The sequence below is a fragment of the Rutidosis leptorrhynchoides genome, chromosome 11, assembly GCF_046630445.1.
Source record: "Rutidosis leptorrhynchoides isolate AG116_Rl617_1_P2 chromosome 11, CSIRO_AGI_Rlap_v1, whole genome shotgun sequence".
Taxonomy (NCBI): domain Eukaryota; kingdom Viridiplantae; phylum Streptophyta; class Magnoliopsida; order Asterales; family Asteraceae; genus Rutidosis; species Rutidosis leptorrhynchoides.
This window is the reverse complement of record NC_092343.1, coordinates 376,564,479-376,590,628: the sequence shown is the minus strand read 5'-3', so window position 1 is coordinate 376,590,628 and position 26,150 is coordinate 376,564,479. Positions and strand designations below refer to the sequence as shown.

The 26,150-nt window shown below is 34.7% G+C and overlaps 2 protein-coding genes across 5 annotated transcripts; one reads left to right on the top strand and one right to left on the bottom strand.

The window, feature by feature from the left end:
• The first annotated feature begins 13,526 nt into the window (after positions 1–13,526).
• Positions 13,527–19,008, top strand: LOC139876940 (cell division control protein 48 homolog D-like). The gene is made up of 7 exons (XM_071864338.1): positions 13,527–13,555; positions 13,644–13,809; positions 14,811–15,039; positions 15,541–16,601; positions 17,217–17,498; positions 17,736–18,095; positions 18,624–19,008. The coding sequence occupies exons 1-7, from the start codon at positions 13,527–13,529 to the stop codon at positions 18,921–18,923; spliced, it is 2,427 nt and encodes an 808-aa protein (XP_071720439.1). The 3' UTR covers positions 18,924–19,008.
• Positions 19,009–19,364: 356 nt separating this feature from the next.
• Positions 19,365–23,834, bottom strand: LOC139877123 (OVARIAN TUMOR DOMAIN-containing deubiquitinating enzyme 12-like). 4 transcript variants are annotated; one of them, XM_071864541.1, is made up of 11 exons: positions 23,741–23,834; positions 22,518–22,871; positions 22,274–22,449; positions 21,432–21,505; positions 21,287–21,341; positions 21,077–21,151; positions 20,899–20,972; positions 20,572–20,620; positions 20,397–20,481; positions 20,245–20,301; positions 19,365–19,550 (listed from the first exon to the last, which is right to left on the bottom strand). In XM_071864541.1, the coding sequence occupies exons 2-11, from the start codon at positions 22,861–22,863 to the stop codon at positions 19,474–19,476; spliced, it is 1,068 nt and encodes a 355-aa protein (XP_071720642.1). In that variant the 5' UTR covers positions 22,864–22,871; positions 23,741–23,834; the 3' UTR covers positions 19,365–19,473. The 4 variants fall into 4 exon arrangements, 3 of the variants coding, with proteins under 3 accessions (XP_071720642.1, XP_071720645.1, XP_071720643.1); XM_071864544.1 differs by having other exon boundaries at positions 22,274–22,446; XM_071864542.1 differs by lacking the exon at positions 23,741–23,834 and adding an exon at positions 23,616–23,631.
• Between the last annotated feature and the right edge of the window lie 2,316 nt (positions 23,835–26,150).

Genomic DNA, 26,150 nt, shown 5'->3' with positions numbered 1-26,150 from the left:
ACATAGGCATATAGGATATTAACACTCACCTTAAGCCTTAATGAATGCAACCAAGTAATCCGCAACACGCCAATGGAAAGTACCTATTCCATTAACACAAATACAACAACACAATTAGGGTGGATTTACAAATCGACCCAAATTGTCAAATAGTGCAATTTCGACCCAAATGCACTTTCAAGCTCAAACCGCGCCAAAACTAGCCAATGATCACTAACACAAGTGACAATGGTCCTAATATACCAATTAAACCCAATCATGGGCGTTAAATACCAATCTTGTCCAATATGACACCTTAACCCTAATTTGACCCATTTCAAAATTAGTTAACCAAAATACACCCAAAGTGGTTCCAAAACTTCTATAATCACTAATACTAGTGATTACAAGCTACATACAAGCCTTAAACATGGTTAAATCATTAACCAACCCAAAACCCACCAACATCAACAATAACTAGTTACAATTACCCATTTCACCTCCTAAATGGGTTTTACAACTAACTAGCTCAAAACCCTAAACTTGAATATCAAATTACAAAGATGAAATTCGGAGTTGAGACTTACCCATACCACCAAAATGATGCCGTTGACGAGATGAACAACTTTAACACTTGAGGTTTGACCCGAAACAAACTCCTTCTTCTCCAAATGGAGTTCTCTCTCTCTAAAACTCTCCTCTCTCTCTAGGGTTTGAAGGTGAAAGTGTTTTTGAGTGAAAATGAGGATAATATGAGCCTTGAATCAGTCTTATGGCTCTAGAACCGGCCATAAGTGAATTTACCAAAACACCCTCAAAAGATTCCATTAAAATGGGTTAATAATGTCATTACAGCGACATTTTTCGCATTTCGCGACACCTTGTCGCGTTTCGCGACACCAATACGCGACACACAACACTCAAACGCGACAAAGTGGACAGAAATCACCATCAGAAGTTGTCTCGTTTCAAGCATTTTGTCACGGAACGCGACGCACCAGAATGCGACAAACTGCACTCAAACTCGACAGTTTACCTGATGTACTCCAATTTCACTTTTAAAACATCCCAAAGTCAATCGTGGTCAATTCATTACATCCAAACTATTAAATAATCATTCTTGGACTTCAAATGACGCCCCGAGCGTCATGTTTAGAAAAACGGGGTGTTACAACTCTCCCCCACTTAGATTCGATCACGTCCTCGTGATCCTAGTCACTTAATCAATCCAAACCGACACACTACGGTTCTCAACAAACGTTTCAATCTGACTTTCATCACATTACTCATTAACCCAAGGACTAATCCATCAACTAAGACACACACTTGCACGCATTCTGAGCCGTGCAATACACGCAACAACCGAAGGTTACAACAATCACTTAGAATACGTGAAATCGCCACGTATTCTTCCAATTCCCTAGGGCAATTCTTCTCAAAGAGTTACCCTTAGCAACTAAATCGTCACCCGCGATTTATCAAATCACAATCCGAGCACTAAAACCTTACTCATTCCCTCGCATCGGGAAAACTCAACCAATCTCGAACCGAGATATCAATCCCTTAGCGTACCCTTACCGAGTACAATGCTAAAAGCAACCAAGTCTCAACCTAAGGTCAACAACCCGAAATGATGAAGACCGAACCAAACGAATCCTTACGGATAACACTTACCACTTAACATCCCTTATAGTGCGCAATACAACCAATACGCCACTATCCTAACATCATAAGCAACGGCTAAAACCAAAAGCGCCCAAAATGACTATGGCAACGCTAATCCTAAGGTGTACAAAATCGACTATTGTCACACCCGTAACAATATGTGAGCGAAACACGGCTATCGCATCACTAATCACACAACATGGTCCTCACGATCCCACTATCGGTGTATAAAACAACCGATAGATCACACCACATGGTCCTTACGACCCACCATCGTTGTATAAAACATCTGATAGATCACTCAACATCGGATGAAGTCAGCGGACCCCGTCAACGGTCATGCTTCACCGATATATCACTACTCCCATGATGAAGTCAGCGGACCCCGAACGGTCATGCTTCACCAATCACATACTCCCATGATGAAGTCAGTGGACCCCGAACGGTCATGCTTCACCAATCACTTACGCACTTTTGGCCTCAAACAACGAGTATTGCAACATCGCGCTCTGCTACACTATAGTGAACCCTAAGGATACCACTAACCATCCACACAATCGAGCAAGAACCACCTATATAAAACATAGGTACAAAATAATAATTCTCTAAAAGAGAATCCGACACACACATCCCTTAACCGAGGGATTTCAACTTGCTCGCCAAACACGTCCATTATCTCTCAACAAGATTTACCACATTACCACCTCGGTGATAATTTCCAAATCCAAAATCATAAGTACAATTTAACCAAAATTGTACTCTACCACAAATCGACCAAAACTAGGTCCCAACACAAGTTTCGGATTTACTAAAAGCGTCATCCGAAATCTCCTACCAAAACCTCCTCGTGCGGGAGTGTAACTCCCCCACTTGGAATTACGTTCCATAACCACAATTTGTACAACCGTACAATGCTACCACGGGTAGATTTACTAACAATTGGGTTCACACGACCCATCACCATATCTTGCTCCAACCTTGAGCCTACCAAGGATCTTAACCTATCCTTAAACACTTCGAACGAAAAGTGTACCACAATTTACACAAACTATACTCTCGCAATCATCCAATTGCTTTGGTTTGTCAAATTTCACCTAGTCACTCATGTACCTAAGGGTTTCGCTTCGGTACCTGATATTGCTCAATAACATCATATATATCTATCGCAATATCGTGTAAAATGCTCTAGAATCGAGGATAATGAAGGCGTTTCTACAAGTGATAATCCAAGATGCGCAAATTTGTATCGGAAGAGTGATTTACAAAGAGTTTTGATGATTTATGACATTGGTTGATCCCGATACGACTTAAGGTCTATTTAGTGCTCTAAAATGGTAAAACAAAGCTTCCAAGGTGTTAGGCTTCGTCCAAATAAAAGAGGATTGAAAAGAAAGCGAAACAGTGGATTTCAGCATATCTGGACGCCGTCCGGGGTTATAGGACGCCATCCAGCATCTTGAAATAGGACACCGTCCTGGATTTGAAGACGCCGTCTAGCTCTTAAGGACAGGACGCCGTCCAGCCTTTTTGGACGCCGTCCCGTAGTAGGTTTCAGCCGACTTTTGTGCTTTTTACCTACTTTCTCCACTTTAAAACTACTGTTTTGAGGGACTGTTTCATAACTGACGAACCAGAGAGTACAGAGATGATTTTTAGGAGCAAAATTGGAGAACTCCAAGCTCTTGGAAGAGGCTCAACATCAAGACATCAAAGATCAAAACCTTCATCATCCAAGAACTCCTTGTTCTTGTAGGTTATTCCTTGTTCTAAAACAATGATTTCAGTTGTTAATCTGATTGTTATGTTGTCTGTTACCATGATTGTTGGCTAGTTTCTATAATGTTTGTCTAGATTAATAACCAAGGTATTGGATGTAATCTTATTGATTGAATATATTATGTGTGATAGATTAAAGCTTGAATTAAGAACCATGCTTATTGCTGTTAAAATCATTTGTATCTAGTTAATTGATATGTTGTTGATAAAGAGAACTCTTGTTGATGTATCATATTGATTTACAATCAACTTGTCTTAGATTGATTGTTTACTAAACCGGACCAAGGGGGTAAACTAGATTAAAATGGTTAAACAAAATAGGAATGAATTGTGTAGATCGAACGCAAAGACAATTGTTATTCAAGTCTTTGATCTAGCTAATCAACTAGTCACAAACGAAAAGGTCTAAGTAATAGGGAACCCTCACTTAGTAATTCTAGTTTTAGTACTCGCTAAAGAGAACTCTTGGCGGGTCGATTTAGGTGATTAGCATGCTTATAATAGTTATTTGATTACAAATACAAGAACCATAGTGAAAAGGGAACCCTTGATCTTGTGATTGTGTTTGCGTGTTTATTCAAGAGAACTCTTAGTGAACCTATTAGATAACTTACACACATAATTATTCAATCAGGCCTTAATATCAAAACTTACATCCAATACCGAGGGTAAAATATCTAGATGAACATTTCATCTCTTTGATTTAAATCAAAACTATCTTACTTGCTTTCTTTGCATTTATTTTCATCTTATAAATTTAAAAGACCAAAAATATTGTTTTTACATTTAACCTTCTCTGATTTGGCTAAATCGTTAAATGGCCACCAAAACATAAAACGTGTACCTTTAAGTTTCATTTACTTAGTTAATCATAATATAGTTTCTAATTCTAGTTTGGCTAATACAACTGTCCTTGGAACGATACACGGAACTAAACCAGTTACTATACTACTACACGATCGGGTACACTGCCCGTTAGTGTGTAGAAATCTTTAATCGGTATTTTTCCATATTATTTTATACGACAATTTATACGACACTTCTCGCACATCAGTACCCTAAGTACAATGTAACCGCGACACAATCGGAGTCGAACACCACGCTAGTAGGTATAAGAGAGGCACCTAATGTCGCGTCATGTAGACTCCATTACCAACATACATCGAGGTCCAAAACACTCGATCTCAAGGGTTCCAACCACCTGACGAACCTCACGGTTCATCAACTTTAACACGAGGGCAAACATGCTCTAACATCCGAACACCTAAGCCCACCAATATGGCTTGGTAGAAACATTTCCCAATACTAAGGAATGCTTGGTTGCACCAAGTCTTACGCCCTTCCCAACAATCAAAACGTCACTATAGGGTACTTCCATTAGGAACATCACCCATGACGATAACATGCACAACACGATACATTTAACATACTCCAACTCAACACGGCACATAATAAATAATCAAAGGATATATTTATTAAAACGAAACGTACCTTAACGTCTCCTTGTCGCCCCCGTCCCCGCTAACTCGGGACATTCTGATTTACGATGTCCTTCTTCTTGGCAATTGAAACATACCGTGCCATCACCCTTTGGCACCGGACATTCCCAAGACTTGTGACCCCTCACGCCACAATTGTAACACCTAGACGCACTAGAATCTGATATACCCGTCCGTGTACCACCCGTGCTCACGCTCGGACCCTTAGTCCTCTTACTTGAGCACCATAAGAAACAACCCTTCTCTCACTTGAAGGTTCACCAACCTTCGATCGCGAATACGACTCGAAACCTCTAGCCGCGGCGAATAACTCCGCAAACGATTTTGCCTGAACTCTGCTAATCTTACTCTTCAAGTCATCATTCAAGGTTCGATAGAAATCTTGCATCAACAAATGATCATTCTCCAAATACTCCGGGCAAAAACGAGCCTTCGCCATAAAGGTCGTCTTGAGAGTATTCAAGTCCATAGAACCTTGTTGCAAATTTCACAACTCATTACGCATTTCCGACAAATCGGCTGAAGTTCGGAACTCCTCGAAGAATTCCTTCTTAAACTCGTCCCACGATAACACCATAAACGTTTCACCACCGACAAGGTCAATCTTACCATCCAACCAATCCTTCGCCCTACCCAAGCTAGTAGCGAGTCTCGTCTTCTTCTCGGGAGGGCATTCAATAGTGCGAAAACACCCTTCGACATCCGAGATCCAAGTTGTGCTCACTAAAGGATCCGGTTTCCCGTCATACATTGGGGGTTTAGTCCTCATGAAGCTCTTAAGACGACGCTCTATTTCACCACTACTCCGAGATTCGGAATACTTCCTATCCATTTCTTCCCGAAACGCACTCATTTGTTCCGCAACGGCGGCCGCAACTCTAGCGTTAACTCCGCGTCGTTCGTCTCGATCCCGTTTTCCGTCGCCATTCTAAGGAATGCAAAGCGATTAGATCACGAACGTATAAAGTTATACACACAACACCGCCCCATCTTGCTAAACACTCATTGTACATCAGTTGCTAGACACGATTTGCACCCGTAATAAGGTTTGCAAGTCCTTATTACGCACACACGCCGTATCAACTCGTTAGTACAACGACCGCCTCGCTCGATGATATAACAAACACAAACAAAATTCTACGCGATACAAACACACGCGAGAATTATTATCACACCACAATAATATATTAATAATATCCGCATTACTAATATAAACGTTAGTCCACCTACAAACAAGGCACTAACTATAACCCATTCCGACTTGTAATCCTACAAGTCCCGCAACAATTAAGCACACACAAAAGTCTAAGTTTAGGCACCTATCTCAAGTCGCCTAAATCCCTTAGATCATGCTCTGATACCACTTGTAACAATCCAACCCGTATTAAGACCGGCCCATAAAAAAATTTTCCTTTTAATACGCGTTAAATAATACTTTAGGTCCCATTACACAATTTCCAAAACATATTTGTCACCAAAGTAAGTTCAACGAACTTAAAACATACACTAATAGTTTAAACTCCCTAATGAAATGGTTCATTAATTAAGTCGTAAACCGGTTATAATCATTATGACCCGACTAGTTACGTTTACACAAAACCGAGCATGGTGATTGGGGATACGCTACCCAATCCTAATTAATCCAAAAGCACATCTTCTAAAGCAAACTACGCAAGTCCACTAGTTTCCACGCTTACCCGAGCCACCGCCTCCATGCCAATCTATAAAAATGTAAACAACGAGAGGGTAAGCTAACGCTTAGTGAGTGAGAATATACTACATACATATATATGCATAAAATGGACACGCCACAATAATAATCAAATAGCGCACACCGAAGCATCCAAGTATAAGGCAAGCTAAACCTAGCATACCGTACGTTCACTAAGCACAAGCTAACAACACCAACAGTATAGTAAGTTCGCAAACAACGTTGTGAACAATGCCAATAAGCTACAACCAGAAGGTTAGCTACATCACGTCAATACAACATTATACGTATTCAATATATATATATATAACAACGCGTAAAACACCCAAGGTTAACCATAACGCTATGGTGCTACCGGCTCGTGGTTCACACCATACGCATTTGAGTCATACTCTTTTATAGTGCTACCGGCTCGTGGTTCACACCAATTATTTAATAGTGCTACCGGCACATGGTTCACACTCGATGCTACCGGCACGTGGTTCACATCAATTATTTTATAGTGCTACCGGCTCGTGGTTCACACTCGATGCTACCGGCACGTGGTTCACATCAATTATTTTATAGTGCTACCGGCACGTGGTTCACACTCGATGCTACCGGCACGTGGTTCACATCAATTATTTTATAGTGCTACCGGCTCATGGTTCACACTCGATGCTACCGGTACGTGGTTCACATCAATTATTTTATAGTGCTACCGGCACGTGGTTCACACTTGATGCTACCGGCTCGTGGTTCACATCCTATCACACACACACATTATGGCACTACCGGCTCGATGGTTCATACCATAACATTCACAAATAAATACGCCATATACACATACGTATAATTATTCCACTCACAATATTAACCCTTCGCCATTGGGGTTATATAATCCACATCACACGCCCATGTGATAACGTACACACAAGGTGTACACCTCGTCAAAGGTGGTTAACCAAAACGCACAACCGTGCCAATTGGACCTATACACAAGTCCATCAATCCACCTATATGTGAAGTGAGCTCTATAACAGAGAACCACTTCACCCGACCCGCACCCATCCTACACATACATAGGCATATAGGATATTAACACTCACCTTAAGCCTTGATGAATGCAACCAAGTAATCCGCAACACGCCAATGGAAAGTACCTATTCCATTAACACAAATACAACAACACAATTAGGGTGGATTTACAAATCGACCCAAATTGTCAAATAGTACAATTTCGACCCAAATGCACTTCCAAGCTCAAACCGCGCCAAAACTAACCAATGATCACTAACACAAGTGACAATGGTCCTAATATACCAATTAAACCCAATCATAGGCGTTAAATACCAATCTTGCCCAATATGACACCTTAACCCTAATTTGACCCATTTCAAAATTAGTTAACCAAAATACACCCAAAGTGGTTCCAACACTTCTATAATCACTAATACTAGTGATTACAAGCTACATACAAGCCTTAAATATGGTTAAATCATTAACCAACCCAAAACCCACCAACATCAACAATAACTAGTTACAATTACCCATTTCACCTCCTAAATGGGTTTTACAACTAACTAGCTCAAAACCCTAAACTTGAATATCAAATTACAAAGATGAAATTCGGAGTTGAGACTTATCAATACCACCAAAATGATGCCGTTGACGAGATGAACAACTTTAACACTTGAGGTTTGACCCAAAACAACCTCCTTCTTCTCCAAATGGAGTTCTCTATCTAAAACTCTCCTCTCTCTCTAGGGTTTGAAGGTGAAAGTGTTTTTGACTGAAAATGAGGATAATATGAGCCTTAAATCAGTCTTATGGCTCTAGAACCGGCCATAAGTGAATTTACCAAAACACCCTCAAAAGATTCCATTAAAATGGGTTAATAATGTCATTACAATGACATTTGTCGCGTTTCGCGACACCTTGTCGCGTTTCGCGACACCAATACGCGACACACAACACTCAAACGCGACAAAGTGGACAGAAATCACCATCAGAAGTTCTCTCGTTTCAAGCATGTTTGTCACGGAACGCGATGCACCAGAACGCGACAAACTGCACTCAAACTCGTCAGTTTACCTGATGTACTCCAATTTCACTTTTAAAACATCCCAAAGTCAATCGTGGTCAATGCATTACATCCAAACTATTAAATAATCATTCTTGGACTTCAAATGACGCCCCGAGCGTCATGTTTAGAAAAATGGGGTGTTACAAATTGTTTGTTCGGAGGATTACTATTAATAGTAAATTTTCTCTTTAAGGAAGGTTTCTATTCTTGGAAAGTTTGTAAACACGTAATCAGATAAACTTTTGATTAAAGACTTTCAATTCGTAATGGCATATTCAGGTCTAGAGGCTTGAGCTATAGGATCCTTTAAATCAGTAATCTAAACCCTTCCATCCTAGAGTTTCGTAGACGCCACCCGTCAAGAAAGTTCAATGATCAAAAATAACGAGAATGCAAAGATTTTGAAAATAATGAATATGAATAGTGATTACATTATAATGTCTTTGTTATCGAGTATCTTTATGAGTCAATAATGACTGTTCGCAAACCAATGCACAAAGGCATAAGGGCACATAGGTACGTAATATAACAGGGAGATTATATACGTTTGAGTAGTAACAAACATAGAAATTTCAAAAATCAAGGATAACATTTCATGTAATACATACGTAATACACAAAACAATGATAGATGACATAGGAATGTCAAAAATTTCAGAAATTATGAGTGATATCCCTCGGTTTCACCAACCGAGGTGATCTTATAAAGATAATGCGAGTGAGTTATAGAATGTTTTGAATCACAATGGGAGTTCCTCCCGGAGTGACCGAATAAAAGATATGCATATGTATGATGCAAGTAATAATATTTTAAAGTTATAGGTCAGGTTGTAGACTAGACTTTAATGCACCCTATTGATCTGGGTTATCCATATTAAGACTGCCTAGTTCCCTACAACCATCGCTCTGATACCAACTGTAATAACCCACCAAAATCGCCATTGACGCGGTATGTTATCTCTGGTCCCATTGCGAAGTATTGACATCTATATGATGCACAGTGTTGATTTTGAATGCAGAGTCTTTCAAATTATCCATGAATGACTCGTTGTAATGTTGCTTTCAATTAGCAAATACACAGCGGAAGCATTATGTAATACCTGAGAATAAATGTGCTAAAAAGTGTCAACCAAAAGGTTGGTGAGTTCATAGGTTTATCATAAACAATGATTTCAGTAATAGTAATAGACCACAAGATTTAGTTTGAAGTTGATTGATATAGAAATATCAATCTAAAAGAATTGCTGCAGTTTGTAATATCGCGACTAAACAAAAGTTACCCCGTGACACTTTGTTATTCGTGTCGTTGAATCATTATTATGTATCCAAGACCAACGGTCAAATGTACAGAGACGTTACTCTTAATAGATCTATTCACAATAATTAAGCTTGCCAAAATTCCAGCAATTAACGATATTACGGTAGGGATTTAGCATGAATCATAGCATGACATAGCATATAAGTTAGAGTACTTGTGTCTAAACGTATAAAACAGTTATAAAAATAGTGCATGTATTTTCAGCCCAAAAATATATATAAAAAGGGAGCTATGAAAACTCACAATACTGTATTTCGTATTTCGTAGTAATTATGCATATGACGGCACTGAACAAGTGCAGAGTTGACCTCGGATTCACGAACCTATATCATTCGTATATATATTAAAACATATACTTGTAATCGAATAAGTTTATATATATATATATATATATATATATATATATATATATATATATTATTAGTTATATAACTTTTATATTAATAACTTATATTCATTTTATATAAAAATAGTAAATTTTGTTATGTTATATGTAACAAATATATTCTTATATATATATATATATATATATATATATATATATATATATATATATATATATATATATATATATATATATATATATATATATATATATATATAATTTGTTTGTTAAAAATAGTAATTATAATAATACCGTCATAATATTAGTAATGACAAAAATAATATTAATACTTAATATTACTAATAAAGGTAATAATGTTAATAATAACTCTATTAATGATAATAATAGTGATATTAATAATAATACTTGTAAAAATATTAATTTTACTGTTAATGATAGTTATGATACTGATTTTAGTTATTACATAATAATAATACTCGTGATAATATGAATAATAATACTTATGTTAATAATAACAATTCTATTATTTATAAAAAGATACTAATACTAATATTTATGAAAATAATAATAATTTATATTATTTTCATAATAATAATAACAAACATATTCATCATAATGATAATAATATTAAAGTTATAAAATTAATAATATCATAAATAATACTTATAATGATAATAATAATAATAATAATAATAATAATAATAATAATAATAAATATAATACTTATAATTATGATAATAATAATAATAATAATAATAATAATAATAATAATAATAATAATAATAATAATAATAATAACAATTATGATACTTATAATAATAATTATAATACTAATAATAATTATAATTCTAATACTTAATGATAACAATAATAATAATAATAATAATAATAATAATAATAATAATAATAATAATAATAATAATAATAATAATAATAATAATAATAATAATAATAATAATAATAATAATAATAAGAATGATAATAATAATAATAATAATAATAATAATAAAAAATGAAAACTACCTTATAAGCTTTCTCTAAAAAAAAATGCCCACGACCGGGCTCGAACCCGAGACCTCCCGCTAACACTCAAGACCATGGCTCTGTTGCCTCTTTTCTGTTTTATTCCGTAATCCATTTATATTTAACACACTTTTTATGTTTCCACTTCCTTCTTCTTCTTCAATTTACGTAAAGACTCCAATTAATCATAGCAGAGAGTTTAATTGTTTGTTTTGGAATTTATAAACGAAACATAATCCTAATACTTGTGGTATTTAATTAACAGGAAGGAATTTAAAAGAAGAGAAAAAAATATGTTGTTACAGTATCGAAGAACACGATATGAACTCAAACCTGAATTTCGAATTTAAGATCGTTTTAGCTATCGACTTCGACATGAAATAGGTTCTAATTCCTTCCTAGAAACTTTTTAAATCCTCAATTAAACTTAAAACATAAAAACGAATTCGAATTTCTCTATGAACACTTCGTTTGACTTTTGAAATTGAAACTTTGACTTCGAAATTTGGATTCAATATAGAAAATTGGACATTGAAAACTTACAGATAGTTTATATGAACGATTCCTAACACAACCACATTTCTAGATTTTGATAATTCATTTGAAATCGAGATTTTGATAAAAAGATAAGAAGAAGAGAGTGAACGACTTTTCTGTTTAATCTGATAAATTTGATAATTGATAATGATTGAGGAAAGGTCGATTGAATCTTTTGAGAATGATCAAATGATTTATAGAACTGAATGTCGACAAGGTTCAATAAAAAAAATAAAGCTCGCTCACTATCTTGGAAAATAAGGGGGGGAAAATTAAAAGCAAATTAAATAAATAATCAGGAAAATAATTAAAGCTGGATCACGTTTTAATAAAAAAATTAAAAGCAGATATGAATTAACTAAAATAATTAAAAGCAGATTTTGATTGATAAAAATTAAAAAAACAGATAACCTAATTTAGGTATTTGTTGTCTTTTTTCATTTTTATTTTTTAATTATTATTATTAAATAAATATATTAATAATAATACTAATAATAATTATATTAATAATAATTATTATATTATTAATAATAATAATGTTATCAATGATAAATAATAATAAAAATAATGATAATAATATAAATATGACAATATTACTAAAAAATGATAATTTTAATTATAATTAATAATAATGATAATAATCATTATAAAATGTTAATAATAATATTCTTATTAATAATAAGTTGTATTAATAATAATGATATTTATAATAATCTTTAATAATTTTAGTAAAAGTGATAATACTAATAATATTAATGATAATAATAATATTAATAATATTGAGAGTAATAATACTTGTGAATGATGATAAATAATAATAATATAACAAATTAATATTAATACATAATTATTTACAAATAATGGTTCGTGAATCGTCGATATTAGTTGAGGTTAAATGAAATCATGTAAAGATTTTGTTTAAATTTTGTCGGAAATTTCCGAATTGTCATAGGCCGTTTCTCTTCCTGTACATACAAAACGCTACGTTAAATATGAATATGCAGACCGCAAGATCCCGCTGCATGGCGCGGGCCGAACCGGCCTAGTTTAATCTATATTCAACGAATAACTTATTTAATTTTTTTATATCACAAACTTAATATATACTCCTATCATCAAAATCATAATGTAGTACGTGTGTAGTTATGTTACCAACATCTATATTATATTATGTTAAACTTAGTTTGTAAAAAGTCAATAAATATAAATATACATATTTATAATTCCATAAATATAAAAACAGATACTATCTAAATCTAAATATTTTAATTGTAACTTAACAACATATAGTTTATTGCATACGAAACGTTCTAACCTTACCTTCCATATATATATTATTATACCTTTAGATTCCGTGTGATGATATTTACCACGGAGTATTTATTATTTAATTTAATTTAATTTAATTTAATTTGAATTTATTAAACGAAATAAAAAACCTTTCTTTCCATGCAAGAAAAGGATTCGTAAACTCAAAACCTTCAGTATATATACATACATACAATACCTCCAACTCAAAACCTCACAAAAACCCCTCAACATCTTTAAACAATCCCTCCGTAACCCAATCAATTTATCTTCAAATTCTATTGATTTTAATCACGAATCATGACTGATCAACCGGAATCATCAGATTCGTAAGTCATTAATCTCTAAATTAATGTTTGTATTCGTATTGTTCTTATTATTATCGATTTTGACAATTATTATGATTTTGTTTTGCAGTAAGGATACTAAGCCTGATTATAGTACAGCCATTCTTAACCGAAAGAAAGCAGTAAATAGACTCGTTGTTGATGAAGCAATTCATGATGATAACTCTGTTGTTGCAATGCATCCAGATACTTCGGGAAAATTGCAGCTTTTTCGAGGCGATACGATCTTGATTAAGGTATGATTTTAGATACTATTATTTTTAGTTTGATGTTGATTCTGTTTGTTGTGTTGTTACATGTTTATGTTTATATTAGTATATTAGGGTTTGGGAATATGCATATTGTATAGTTTTATACTTTTATGTCCTGCTTTACGTGGTTTAGGTTAGTAAATTGTGTGTTAATCATTGAACCGAATTTCATGATCTAATTATATTGTCTTGGGTTGACATAAGTTGTAATGTTAAGCATTTAAGCATGAAAGCACAAATTTTTATTGAAACATATTAATGGCATTAGGTGCTAATGAACTTTATCAATTTGATGCCATTATTTTTAATCTGATGTTGATTTTGTTTGTTGTGTTAATTGTTCTATGTTTATATTATTAGGAATATGCATATTTTATAGTTTTATGTAGATTATGTCAGGATATTGTGTGTTAATCATTGGATAAATATTTGTATAGATATCGATTTAAGTTTGAAACTCTGAATAGGTTAAATTCATGATCTAATCATATTGTAGTAAACATGATATGTTTGTTATTTGTTGATATTAAGCATAAAAGTACAAATTTTTGTACCTGATGGACCAACACAAATTTTCTAACTAAATTAGTTTTCTGTTTTTAACTATTTGAAAAAGTTGTCCCCTTTAGACTAAGGGCACTTTCTACAGAATTATTTTTAACACAGAAAATGTTAAAAGCACAAAATTTTGAACTGATGGAACAAATCAGGGCCAGTAATTTGGTATTTGATCATCAATTTGAATTTTTTTGTTAGGTGTGGCTGTTTCTATTTGTTTTTTTTTTTTTTTCTTATAAAAACTAACAAAGGACCATATTACTTTTATTAAAACATGTTAATAGTATTAGGTACTAATGAACTTTTGTTAAGTTCTTGATATTCGGTTCTTTTATTATACTCTTAATCATTATCTTTATATAGTCAGTTTTTAAATACAAACATCCAAAAGATGTCAAGATTTTTAATCTGTTTGTTTCTATTTGCAGGGTAAGAAACGTAAAAATACTCTTTGTGTAGTAATTGCTGATGACACGTGTGATGAGCCCAAAATTAGAATGAATAAAGTTGTAAGGAGTAACCTAAGGGTCAGGCTTGGTGATGTGGTCTCTGTTCATCAATGTCCTGATGTTAAATACGGGAAACGCGTTCATATCCTTCCGGTTGATGATACCATCGAAGGCATCACCGGGAACCTTTTTGACGCTTACTTAAAACGTACGTTATTTTTTTTACTTTTATTATATATTCTTTTTAATTAGATTTGGAATGTAATAGTATAGGACCCGTTTGGACCCCTTGACCCGTTTTAGCCTGTTCCTCAACCCGACCCTACCCGACCCGTTTGGACCCTAGACCCGTTTTGTCCCGTTACTCAACCCTACCCTACCCGACCTGTTTGGACCCGTTTAAAATCTCACCCGTTTGACCCATGATCCATTTCAACCCAAAACGACCCATTTTTTTTTACTTTAATTTATATTCTTTTTAATTAGATTTGGAATGTAAAAGTATAGGACCCGTTTAGACCCATTGGACCCTTGACCTGTTTTGACCCGTTGCTCAACCCGGCCTAACCTGATATGTTTGGACACGTTTAGAATCTGACCCTTTTGACCATGACCCATTTCAACCCAAAACTGTTTTGACCCGTTACCCAAACTGACCCGTTTTCCAAGTATAGTTTATGTGCTAATATCATGTCTGCATTGTTTACAGCATACTTTATGGAAGCGTACCGACCCGTGAAGAAGAATGACTTTTTTCTCGTAAGGGGAGGAATGAGGAGCGTCGAGTTCAAAGTTATAGAAACTGACCCAGCTGAGTATTGTGTAGTTGCACCCGATACCGAGATTTTTTGTCAAGGTGAGCCAATCAAAAGGGAGGACGAGGATCGTTTGGACGAGATCGGTTACGATGATGTTGGTGGGGTCCGCAAGCAAATGGCACAAATTCGTGAACTAGTCGAGCTACCATTAAGGCATCCGCAACTTTTCAAAGCGATCGGGGTTAAACCGCCAAAGGGAATACTTCTTTACGGGCCACCCGGGTCCGGAAAAACTTTAATAGCCCGTGCGGTGGCTAACGAAACCGGGGCTTACTTTTTTTGTATTAACGGGCCTGAAATTATGTCGAAGATGGCCGGAGAGAGCGAGAGCAATCTACGAAAAGCGTTCGAGGAAGCCGAGGAAAACGCCCCGTCGATCATCTTTATCGACGAAATCGATTCGATCGCTCCGAAACGTGAAAAGACAAATGGAGAAGTCGAAAAGAGGATCGTTTCACAGCTTTTGACGCTTATGGACGGGCTCAAGGCCCGTGCTCATGTTATCGTAATGGGTGCCACCAATCGTCCTAATAGCATTGACCCGGCGTTAAGGAGATTTGGTAGGTTTGACCGAGAAATCGATATTGGGGCACCCGATGAAATCGGACGTTTAGAAGTACTTCGTATTCACACTAGGAACATGAAGTTGGCTGATGACGTGGACATGGAGAAGATTTCGAAGGAGACACATGGATACGTAGGTGCTGACCTGGCAGCGTTGTGTACTGAGTCAGCATTACAATGTATTCGTGAGAAGATGGATGTTATCGATTTGGAAGACGAGGAGATCGATGCTGAAATATTAAACTCGATGGCTGTTACGAACGAGCATTTTCAGACTGCTCTTGGTACGAGTAACCCGTCTGCGTTGCGTGAGACGGTTGTTGAAGTTCCAAATATTAGTTGGGAAGATATCGGTGGGCTCGAGAATGTTAAACGAGAGCTTCAAGAGGTATAATCAGTTTCTGACATAATTCGTTTCTTATTATATAGTGACAAAATCAGTAGAGTCAAAGTCTGAGTTGGTCAAAGCTAAAAAGTCTTAAAAGTTGGTCAACGCTAAAAAGTCGGGTCAAAGTCAGTCGAGTCGGTTCTGAATTGGTCAAACTCCGTCAAAGTTGGTCAAAATCGGTCAAAGTTGGTCAAAATCATTCTGAGTTGGTCAAAACGGTCAAAGTTGGTCAAAATCAACTCGGTCAAAGCTGGTCAATATCGCAAGTTGGTCAAAATCATTCTGAGTTGGTCAAAATTGGTCAAAGTTGGTCAAAATCGGCTCGGTCAAAATTGGTCAAAATCGTTCAAAGTTGGTCAAAATCGGTCAAATTTGGTCAAATTCGGCTCGGTCAAAGTTGGCGGTCAAAGTTGGTCAAAATCGGTAATTCGGTCGACTTACAACCTTGTTGATTATATTGGATATCTTATGCACTTATACGCTTTGGGTGACTTCCGTACTAGATAAAACTAAGCAAAAGTCTAAACGTTAAACGGGTTTGAAGTAGCGAATTTGTATATTGTAGTTTAATGAACAACTCTTTTGCTAACATCTGTTAATTTTTCTGTTATGCAGACTGTACAATATCCAGTTGAACATCCTGAAAAATTCGAAAAATTCGGCATGTCACCATCTAAAGGAGTTCTCTTTTACGGCCCACCTGGTTGCGGTAAAACGCTTCTCGCCAAGGCCATTGCGAACGAATGCCAAGCAAACTTCATCAGCATCCCGGGTCCAGCGTTGCTTACGATGTGGTTCGGTGAGAGCGAGGCTAACGTTCGCGAGATCTTCGATAAGGCTCGTGGGTCCGCCCCTTGTGTCTTGTTCTTTGACGAACTCGACTCCATTGCTACCCAGGTACATTATATCCTTCTCAAGCGGTCTGAATTTTCATTATTTTTTGGATTTTGCTAACGACAGCCCTAATTTATTTTATATATTTTGATAACCGCCATTAAAAACTGAATAGTAACCGCCACATCTTAAAGCGTGTTATCGACGGCCCTTATGTTAGCGAAATCCTCATTTTTTATTAATATTCGATGGCTTAACGTGTTTTTATTTATTTATTTATTTATTTTTATTTTTTTGTAGAGAGGAAATAGTGTAGGAGATGCAGGAGGTGCGGCCGATCGAGTTTTGAATCAACTTCTTACTGAGATGGATGGTATATCAGCTAAAAAGACGGTGTTCATTATCGGTGCGACTAATAGGCCTGACATCATCGACCCTGCGCTTTTGAGACCCGGTCGACTCGATCAGTTGATTTACATCCCGCTTCCTGATGAGACGTCTCGCTATTCGATCTTTAAATCAGCTTTAAGAAAGTCTCCGGTCTCTAAGGATGTCGATCTTCGTGCACTTGCTAAATACACTGAAGGATTCAGTGGTGCTGATATCACTGAGATCTGTCAACGTGCATGCAAATACGCCATCCGGGAAAACATCGAAAAAGTAAGTAAAAATAACACCTTCATAATTTCCTACTTAATTATATTATATTATATTATTATTATACAATATACCATTCATGGTGAATGTTTAACGACAAAATAGGCCTCGTGAACAGTTACTTTTATAAGTAAACATCAACTACAATATACTATTTATGGTGAATGTTTAGCAACAAAATAGGCCTCGTGAACAGTTACTTTTATAAGTAAACATCAAACGATAGTGTAGTAATTTAACTCTTCCCCTCCTTTTTCTACTAGCTGATGTCATCCTACCGTATTATTTTTACACTAACATCATCATGACGTCACACCCATATATTGATATATCACAAATACACATACACATATATGTATACACATACACATATGTATATATATACATATATACATACATTGACATACACATAGTAACATAGATACATACATAGGTATATAAATAGATACATACATAGATATATGCAAAGTGGGGCCCACAACCCTCGTTAATATCATTGATACATATTGCTAAAATCGAGATGTATTGCAGGATATTGAGAGAGAAAAGAGAAGAACTGCGAACCCGGATGCTATGGAGGAAGATGTAGAAGATGAGGTGTCGGAGATCAAGGTTGCACATTTTGAAGAATCGATGAAGTTTGCACGCCGAAGTGTTAGTGATAATGACATTGTCAAATATCAGTCGTTTTCTCAAACGTTACAGCAGTCAAGAGGGTTTGGTTCTGAGTTTAGGTTTGCAGACGCAAGTGGTGGGGCCGCTGCTGCTGGCGGTGGGGCCGATCCGTTTGCTGCTTCTGCGGATGCAGTTGTTGAAGATGATCTAGACTAATTAACTAGATAATTTTTATAATGATTATTCTGTCTAGAGTTGGTATTTCATTTATTTGGTTAAAACACTCTTTTCTTTAACTTTTTGTTAGCTTATAGAAACCTAAATAGTTTGCTTTATGATCATGGTTTCAAGATCACTTGCTCTGTGTTAAGAAGCTGGTTGATTTATTTTAGGATCCGTTTTGATATAATATTGTGCATTTTTGCAAAAATAAATTAATAAATAGATAGATAAAATTTAACTGAATCTCCATAAATAGATAAAATTAACACATAAAACTCTTGCATTCACATAACTATGATCAGAACATGGTAGAACTATCAAGTAAAAATAAGCTTTATTAATGACTTGAGACTAAATAAAGATTCAATAGAAACTATAATGATGCAATAAACTATGCCAATGTAAGAAAAGCATGTTTTACATTAGCATCACCTTTTAAAGAACCAAGAAAGAAACTGATCTGTACAAGTTGACATGTATATAATGAGAACTTATTTTTTATAAATTTACTGTTCATCAATCAATCGAACGGACTGCTAGCTTCTCAATCAAGATATGTTTGATGTCTATGTTTAAAATTCCACCACCGTTTCTTCTTTCTGTATTCGGGTGGCGGCAATTCTGTTGCAACCGAAAAAAAAATGTACACCGTATTAGTTATAGTATTAACAGAGAAAAAACACATTTCTGTTCGTTATTTACCTTTTTTCAACTTCAATTTAAAAAAAAAAAAAAAATAAAGTAAATACATCAATGCTTCCCTCTAAAACGTCACCAGTGAATCATTTTTATTTTATTTTTGTAACAAAAAAGAAAACGTTCTCCCTGTTTAGACTACCTAGTTAGGGGAGTATTTTTACTCTAATGTACGCAATCTATAACCGGGTTATCCCGTAACCATTTTCGACCCTTTCCTGACCACCTCAAGATATGCTTCTGGTGAGGTTTGAAACCCGAAACCTCTTGGGATGATATCAAGGGCCCACTTGGCTATCTTGGATTGTTATTTTCAAAGGCAGACCTAGTTTATCTCCGGTTGTAGCACGGGCTACCAGTGAAATACACAATGCAGTGGAAATTTTTTAGACTTTTAACCAGTGATACCACTTAATATTGTAAATTTTTGTGTGACACCATTGGATAGATGGTGTACATTTTTTGAGCTTTTTAACTAGTGGTTATTTTACTCAATAGAAACATAACATTAGTGAAATTTTTCGGTGAATTACAATGAATTTGATATATGGTCTATTCTTCTTCTTACTCAATAGAAATATAACATACGTGAAATTTGTGAAAAGACGGTATCACATACCTCCTTCGGGATAGATTGAATTGTAATGCACTTCAGCCCAGAAACTCAAGAAAATAACTACAAAAACCAAGACATACAAATGACGATTACGAAATGCACTAATCTAGAACATAAAAGTAGTACTTTCTCGCACAAGACAAAGATCACATTACCCCATTTTGACTTTTGGACTTTCGGAAGAATCTCAATAGAACAAGTATCTTTAAATGAAGTTAGAACAAATATTTTAACGCCATACTGAAAAACATCAAACAAATATGTCAGTATTAGCCTTATTATCGTGTACTTGTACAGGGCTACCGTAATCCAAAAACATGGTCACCGTACCGCATCTGCAGCTGCTTGTAACGTGACATGATCTCCCCACTCTCCACCTCTACATAACAATACGTAAATCTCATTGAATATTTTTTTTAAACAATAATTAAGTTTTTAATGACAGCCTTTAGGGCTATCATTAAAGATAAAAATATGCAAAAAAAAACTATACATTAAGGCGGTTAAAGGAAGTTATTTTCAGGAAATGGTTGACTATTTTCAATGTACAAGTAATTTAAGCATGTCCGAATTTCTTAAAGATAGCCCTTAGGGTTGTTTTTAAGAAAGTTTGAAAAACAATAACGATATATACATAAAAAGGTGTTCATGACGTACTTGGAAATCCTTTTTAAGTACTCACTATACGCCATGGGAACATATCCCTCATACATTTCAGGATGAGATTTAAGCTGAAATAACACAATCATGCATAAAAATTAGAACTCTAAATGCGTACGTCTATAACAAAAAAAAAACAAAAAAAACAACACAAGATTCAATACAATAAGCTAACCTGGTTAACCACCTTTCGTCTCACAAATTTATGATGCTCAGGTGAACGATAAAATTGATCTGATAAAGCACGAAACTATAGATAAAAGATGGCGAATAATTAGTGCTAGATTGCTATTTACTAGACCATAATCTAGAAAGCATACACAAGTTTAAAAAAAAAAAAAAAAAAAAAAAAAAAAAATCAAATTTTGTAACTGACAAATTCAACCTGGCAATTACCATCACCTTGAACTTTAGACTCGATCAAATTATACAACTGCAATCTGGGAACAAAAAAGTCAATGAATCAAATGCGCAAATTAAGTCTCGAACGAATAATATGAGTAACACAGAACTTAAATTCAATTATAAACCTGTCTAACAGTCTCTGATGATCAGATGTGGCTTCATCAATCGAAGGTATGTCTCCGTTAACTTTTGGAATATGCTGCATCAAATAATACAGAGTAATTTTTTACGCGAATACTAAATAAAAAATTTGAAATATTCAGACACACGGACAAGGTTAAGGTCACAAAATCAATAGAACTTTTGTTCCAGTATGGTACTTTTTAGTAACCGGTTATTATCAGTGCAACGAAATATGTGGAAGCACGTGGATGCAAGGTTGCAATAATCACTATTAAGGTAGTATTCAGTCGGGACTTTTTAGGGAGTACTCGGCAATTGGGGAGTACTCGAATGTGACCAAGTTTGACTTTGACTTATTTTGACCGAGTTTGACTGAGTTTTGACCGAGTACTCCCCGAGTTACAAAAACCGACTACTCACGAGTAATTCCGAGTTCTGCACACTGCTTGGGTGCCACCAATGAGCCATGTCATTAATTAAAAAAAAAAATTATGTGTGACACTTGCATGCCATGTCTTCAAGTATAATCTAGCTAATATTTTATCAGGTTACAAGTAATCATAATAGAAGGTAATTAAAACATTAATGACCATACGTGGAAATAAAAAAGTATGCGTATCACAATGATTTTTTTTAAAGTATGTAGTATTTGTATAACCTTTAAGCAACAAGATTATCAATTACATAATGTAAGTTCACTCAGTTGACTCTAGCATGACCAACTGATTAATTAATTCAATAATATTGTATTTGATAAGCTAAGAAAATCATTGAATACTGAACGTATCAAACATCTGTACATAAAAATAGATACATATAAGAATGTCTAACAATATATACTTACAGGAACAGGGATAATTTCATTTAATCTCTTGATTACTTCTTCATCAAGTTCAGACTCATCTGTTATTTCTAAATTGTATGAATAATCATCCTCATTATACGATCTACTTTCAGGACTCGAGCACGAACTGGACGGTCCCATTTCGTCCGTTTCGTGTAACCTCGACTCATCACCTGCTAATCAATACATATTTACCAACTAATACGCAAATTACTGCTAATTAGCTACTAAAACAAAAGCTTACCATAATAATAATTATTATTATCCGACGATGAACCACCATACCAATCTTGAGTATCGGTGAAAGTATTCGATACTTGTAGATGTTCATGTTCTACATTCGATAATTCATTCTCATCTTCGATTGAAAGATCCAAAATTTGTTGTTGAAGAGAATGAGCTAAGATTTCATCGTTTTCGAGATTGTTAAAACCATTATATTGATAACTACTACCATTATATTCTTCATCATGACATATATTTACATCAAGTTGATTGCTATTGCTATGACCATAGTAATTTGAACTAAAAATTTGATCCACATCAAGAAAATGAAGACCCCATTTTACATCCGAATCTGGTTCACACATTATCCTCCCTGATATTCAAACAATGCGGTGTGAAACTCGCAGTACATAAGTAAATAACTATAACTATGATATATAATTTCAAAACACTATTTTGATATCATTGTGTTATATAATGAGCACTCCACATTGCATATATACAATCCTAATTAAATGCAATACACCTTTATATGCTATTCTAATATGGTACCTTATTTTAAAAGATAATCTTCACTTACATATAATGGTCAACTTATATTTACATTCATATAAATAAAAAATTAGGCACAACATAAGGCTTTGTCTCCAACTATAAGTAAACACAAATATTAAAATAAATCAACTAGAAAACATCAAAACCTCATCATATATCAAACATAATTGTATCCATCACAAAACAAATACATAGAGTACATATATATTTATATATATTGACACATTATATGAGAGTTCATCACACAAGCACATAAATCCATTTCAATTCATAGTATTGTTAAAGATAACAAAAAGGGCACCACCAATTTACTAAATTGAGATAATTTTTCTTGTAACATACACAAAAAGTTTACACCTTTATATACTTTGGCCATTAATTCATCATATCATATATTCAACCAAGATTGGATTTTTATAAAAATATACACATACCCAAGATTAAAGATATATTGAACTAAAAACTATTCAAAACTTTAGAGCATTAAGTAATCTAAAATTGATGAAAAAGATTCAATTTTTATGATTGATCTTAAATTAAAATTCAGTAGTGAATAGGTTACCAGAAATGAAAATGATCCCAAATAATTGAAGAAAGTGATATGATTGATTCTATGAAATTAAATTAAATATATAATAAAAGAAAGAAAAAAAGTACGAAACTTTAATTGAATTGAATTGAATTTACCTGTAGTATGTTGTCAGACAATCACTTTCAATTTTCTGATTGAAGTTGGAATCTAAATGCAATTCACCAACCAATTATAATATATAGACGTATAAGTTTCGCGTATGTATAGGTTTAAATATATATAAATGTTTAAATTTATATTATATTTATATAATAATAAATAAAAAAAATGGACGCGGGGAGTAGACAAAGAAAGAATTTGAGAAGAGAAAAGGTTAAGGGGGAAGAATGATGGTGGTATATATACTCGCTACTAGTGTTACATACACGTACGTGTACATATACACAAACAGTTGGACGCCGTTAAGTAACGACTACACTTTTTCAATTACATTATACTATTCCCGCATCTTCACTTTCCTCTCCGTCGTCAGATTTGGCGATTTTTGACCCCTTGACGCCTATAACATGGCGTCAGAAGATGATGCGTAGGCGCGTAAGGTGAGAATTTGACGAAAGGGGACGAGATCGTCAGGGACGCGTGGCAAAGTCTGATTGGGCGACAATTTTGACTGATTTCAAACGGAAATATATCCTTTGAATTTTTATAATTCCGATATTAAATATTTTTCAATTTATTTTATCTATCTAAACATCACATACACACATATATCATCATATTCATACTCTTCATTCATCTTTAACTTTAAAATCATCTTCACCCTCCATCTTAAAAGAAAAATATTATCAAACCCAAATCAACGACCAAATTCTTCAAACAAATCATCTATGATAGTTATTTGGGTGGCGGTTCATTAAACCCGAACAAACCGACGACTAGTTTTTTAATAAATGATTGTTCTTTCTACTTTATGTTTTTTTTTATTCCGAATGTGGGTTTTTTTAATTTTTTTTTTCTTGTAAGTACTTTTCTATCTTTTATCGTTGTAATTTTTAAATAATGAATATTAAATAATTAGTTTTACTATATTATGTGTTAATTTATTATATTAAAATGTATAAATAAAAAACTGGTGGACCCTACTATAAATTGACAAACAAATTTGACATTTTAAATTATTGAAGGTCAAAATCTGACATTGTGATGTCACAGTCAGATTGCATTTTTTGGCTAAAATTGCAAATCTGTCTGTGATGTCACAAACGGGGTTATGAATAGTGAATGTACATACACGCATTGTTGATGTAACACCCTGATTTTTTTTTAATCACATCGGAAGTACATTTAGTTACTAAAATAACCCTGGTTAATACTTACAAACCTAGTTAACAAATCAACTTAGTTACTGTTATTACAATTTTCCAAAATATCGGTGTTACGTGAAAACATGATTAAAATTGAAAACATCAGAGTTAATCACATAGTCAAACATGTCTTCACACCCGTCCGCAATACCCATCCTAAACAGTAGTACCTAAACCTGCAAGGGTGGAAATGTGGGGGGATTAGCACAACTGCTAAGTGAATGGATACTATCTAACAGATCAAGCATAAGCAACTAAACATGCAAAGGTCACAGATATGCTAACGTCCTGAACTAGAATATAACAACAACTGACAATATGAGGATCGGCGGCTTGTATGAGCACACGACTTAGTTGATCAAGCTACGGTCTACTGATAGTCCGCTTTACTGACTCCACTGCATAACCGTGCAGACGCAACACAAGCGTCCTTCTATGCTATACTGAACAATTAGTAACACCATGACCCGACCAGGCTACCACAGTCGACCTCACATCAACCCTACCTTGCCGCCTCGGTGGGTTCCCAACCTTGCCGCCTCGGTTGGTGTCCAACTAACAGTGCGTACATAATATCACAGATATTCAGTCATGCAATCGTCCTAACTAGCATGACAATATCTAACTACACATGGCAATCATACAAGGCATAAACATAATAATAAAGAGTCTGAACAAGTAGCGTGTCAGCTACTTAATACTCTATCCGGAGATAGAACCACTCACCGAATACCAGCAATAAGCTCAGATAATCTATCACTGAGCGGCTTCTGTCACACCCCCAAATAGGGCCTAGGGTATTTGTGACTAATTATATCAAATCACAGTTGTACAAACGAGAACGACTCTAAATGAGACGTTTTATTTATTAAATAAACAGCGGAAGCATTATTCAAAATTCTACATCATAAGAGTACAGTAAATGGGAAATGTCTAAATAAAATGATAAATATGAATGATGGATTCCATGTAAGCAGCAAAGCATACATCAATCATCTAGTAGCAAGTAGCAGCTAGCTCAATCATTACCTGAGACAAAACATGCTTAAAGTGTCAACCAAAAAGGTTGAGTGAAATTCATAGGTTTATAAATAATATCCAAAGTTTTAGACCACAAGATTTAGTTTAAAGTTGATCAATATAGATATATCAATCTAAAAGTGTTGCTGTAGTTTGTAATATTGCTACTAAACAATTTACC

What these genes read in the sequence shown, in the direction of transcription:
- LOC139877123 (XM_071864541.1), bottom strand. Translation starts at nt 22,863, where the DNA reads ATGTGTGAACCAGATTCGGATGTAAAATGGGGTCTTCATTTTCTTGAT. An exon ending in CATCAGAGACTGTTAGACAG is followed by an intron (nt 21,342 to 21,431) that starts GTTTATAATTGA and finishes TTTTGTTCCCAG; the next exon opens with ATTGCAGTTGTATAATTTGA. An exon ending in AGTCCAAAAGTCAAAATGGG is followed by an intron (nt 20,302 to 20,396) that starts GTAATGTGATCT and finishes TGGTTTTTGTAG; the next exon opens with TTATTTTCTTGAGTTTCTGG.
- LOC139876940 (XM_071864338.1), top strand. Translation starts at nt 13,527, where the DNA reads ATGACTGATCAACCGGAATCATCAGATTC. An exon ending in TTAAACGAGAGCTTCAAGAG is followed by an intron (nt 16,602 to 17,216) that starts GTATAATCAGTT and finishes TCTGTTATGCAG; the next exon opens with ACTGTACAATATCCAGTTGA. An exon ending in TCCGGGAAAACATCGAAAAA is followed by an intron (nt 18,096 to 18,623) that starts GTAAGTAAAAAT and finishes GATGTATTGCAG; the next exon opens with GATATTGAGAGAGAAAAGAG.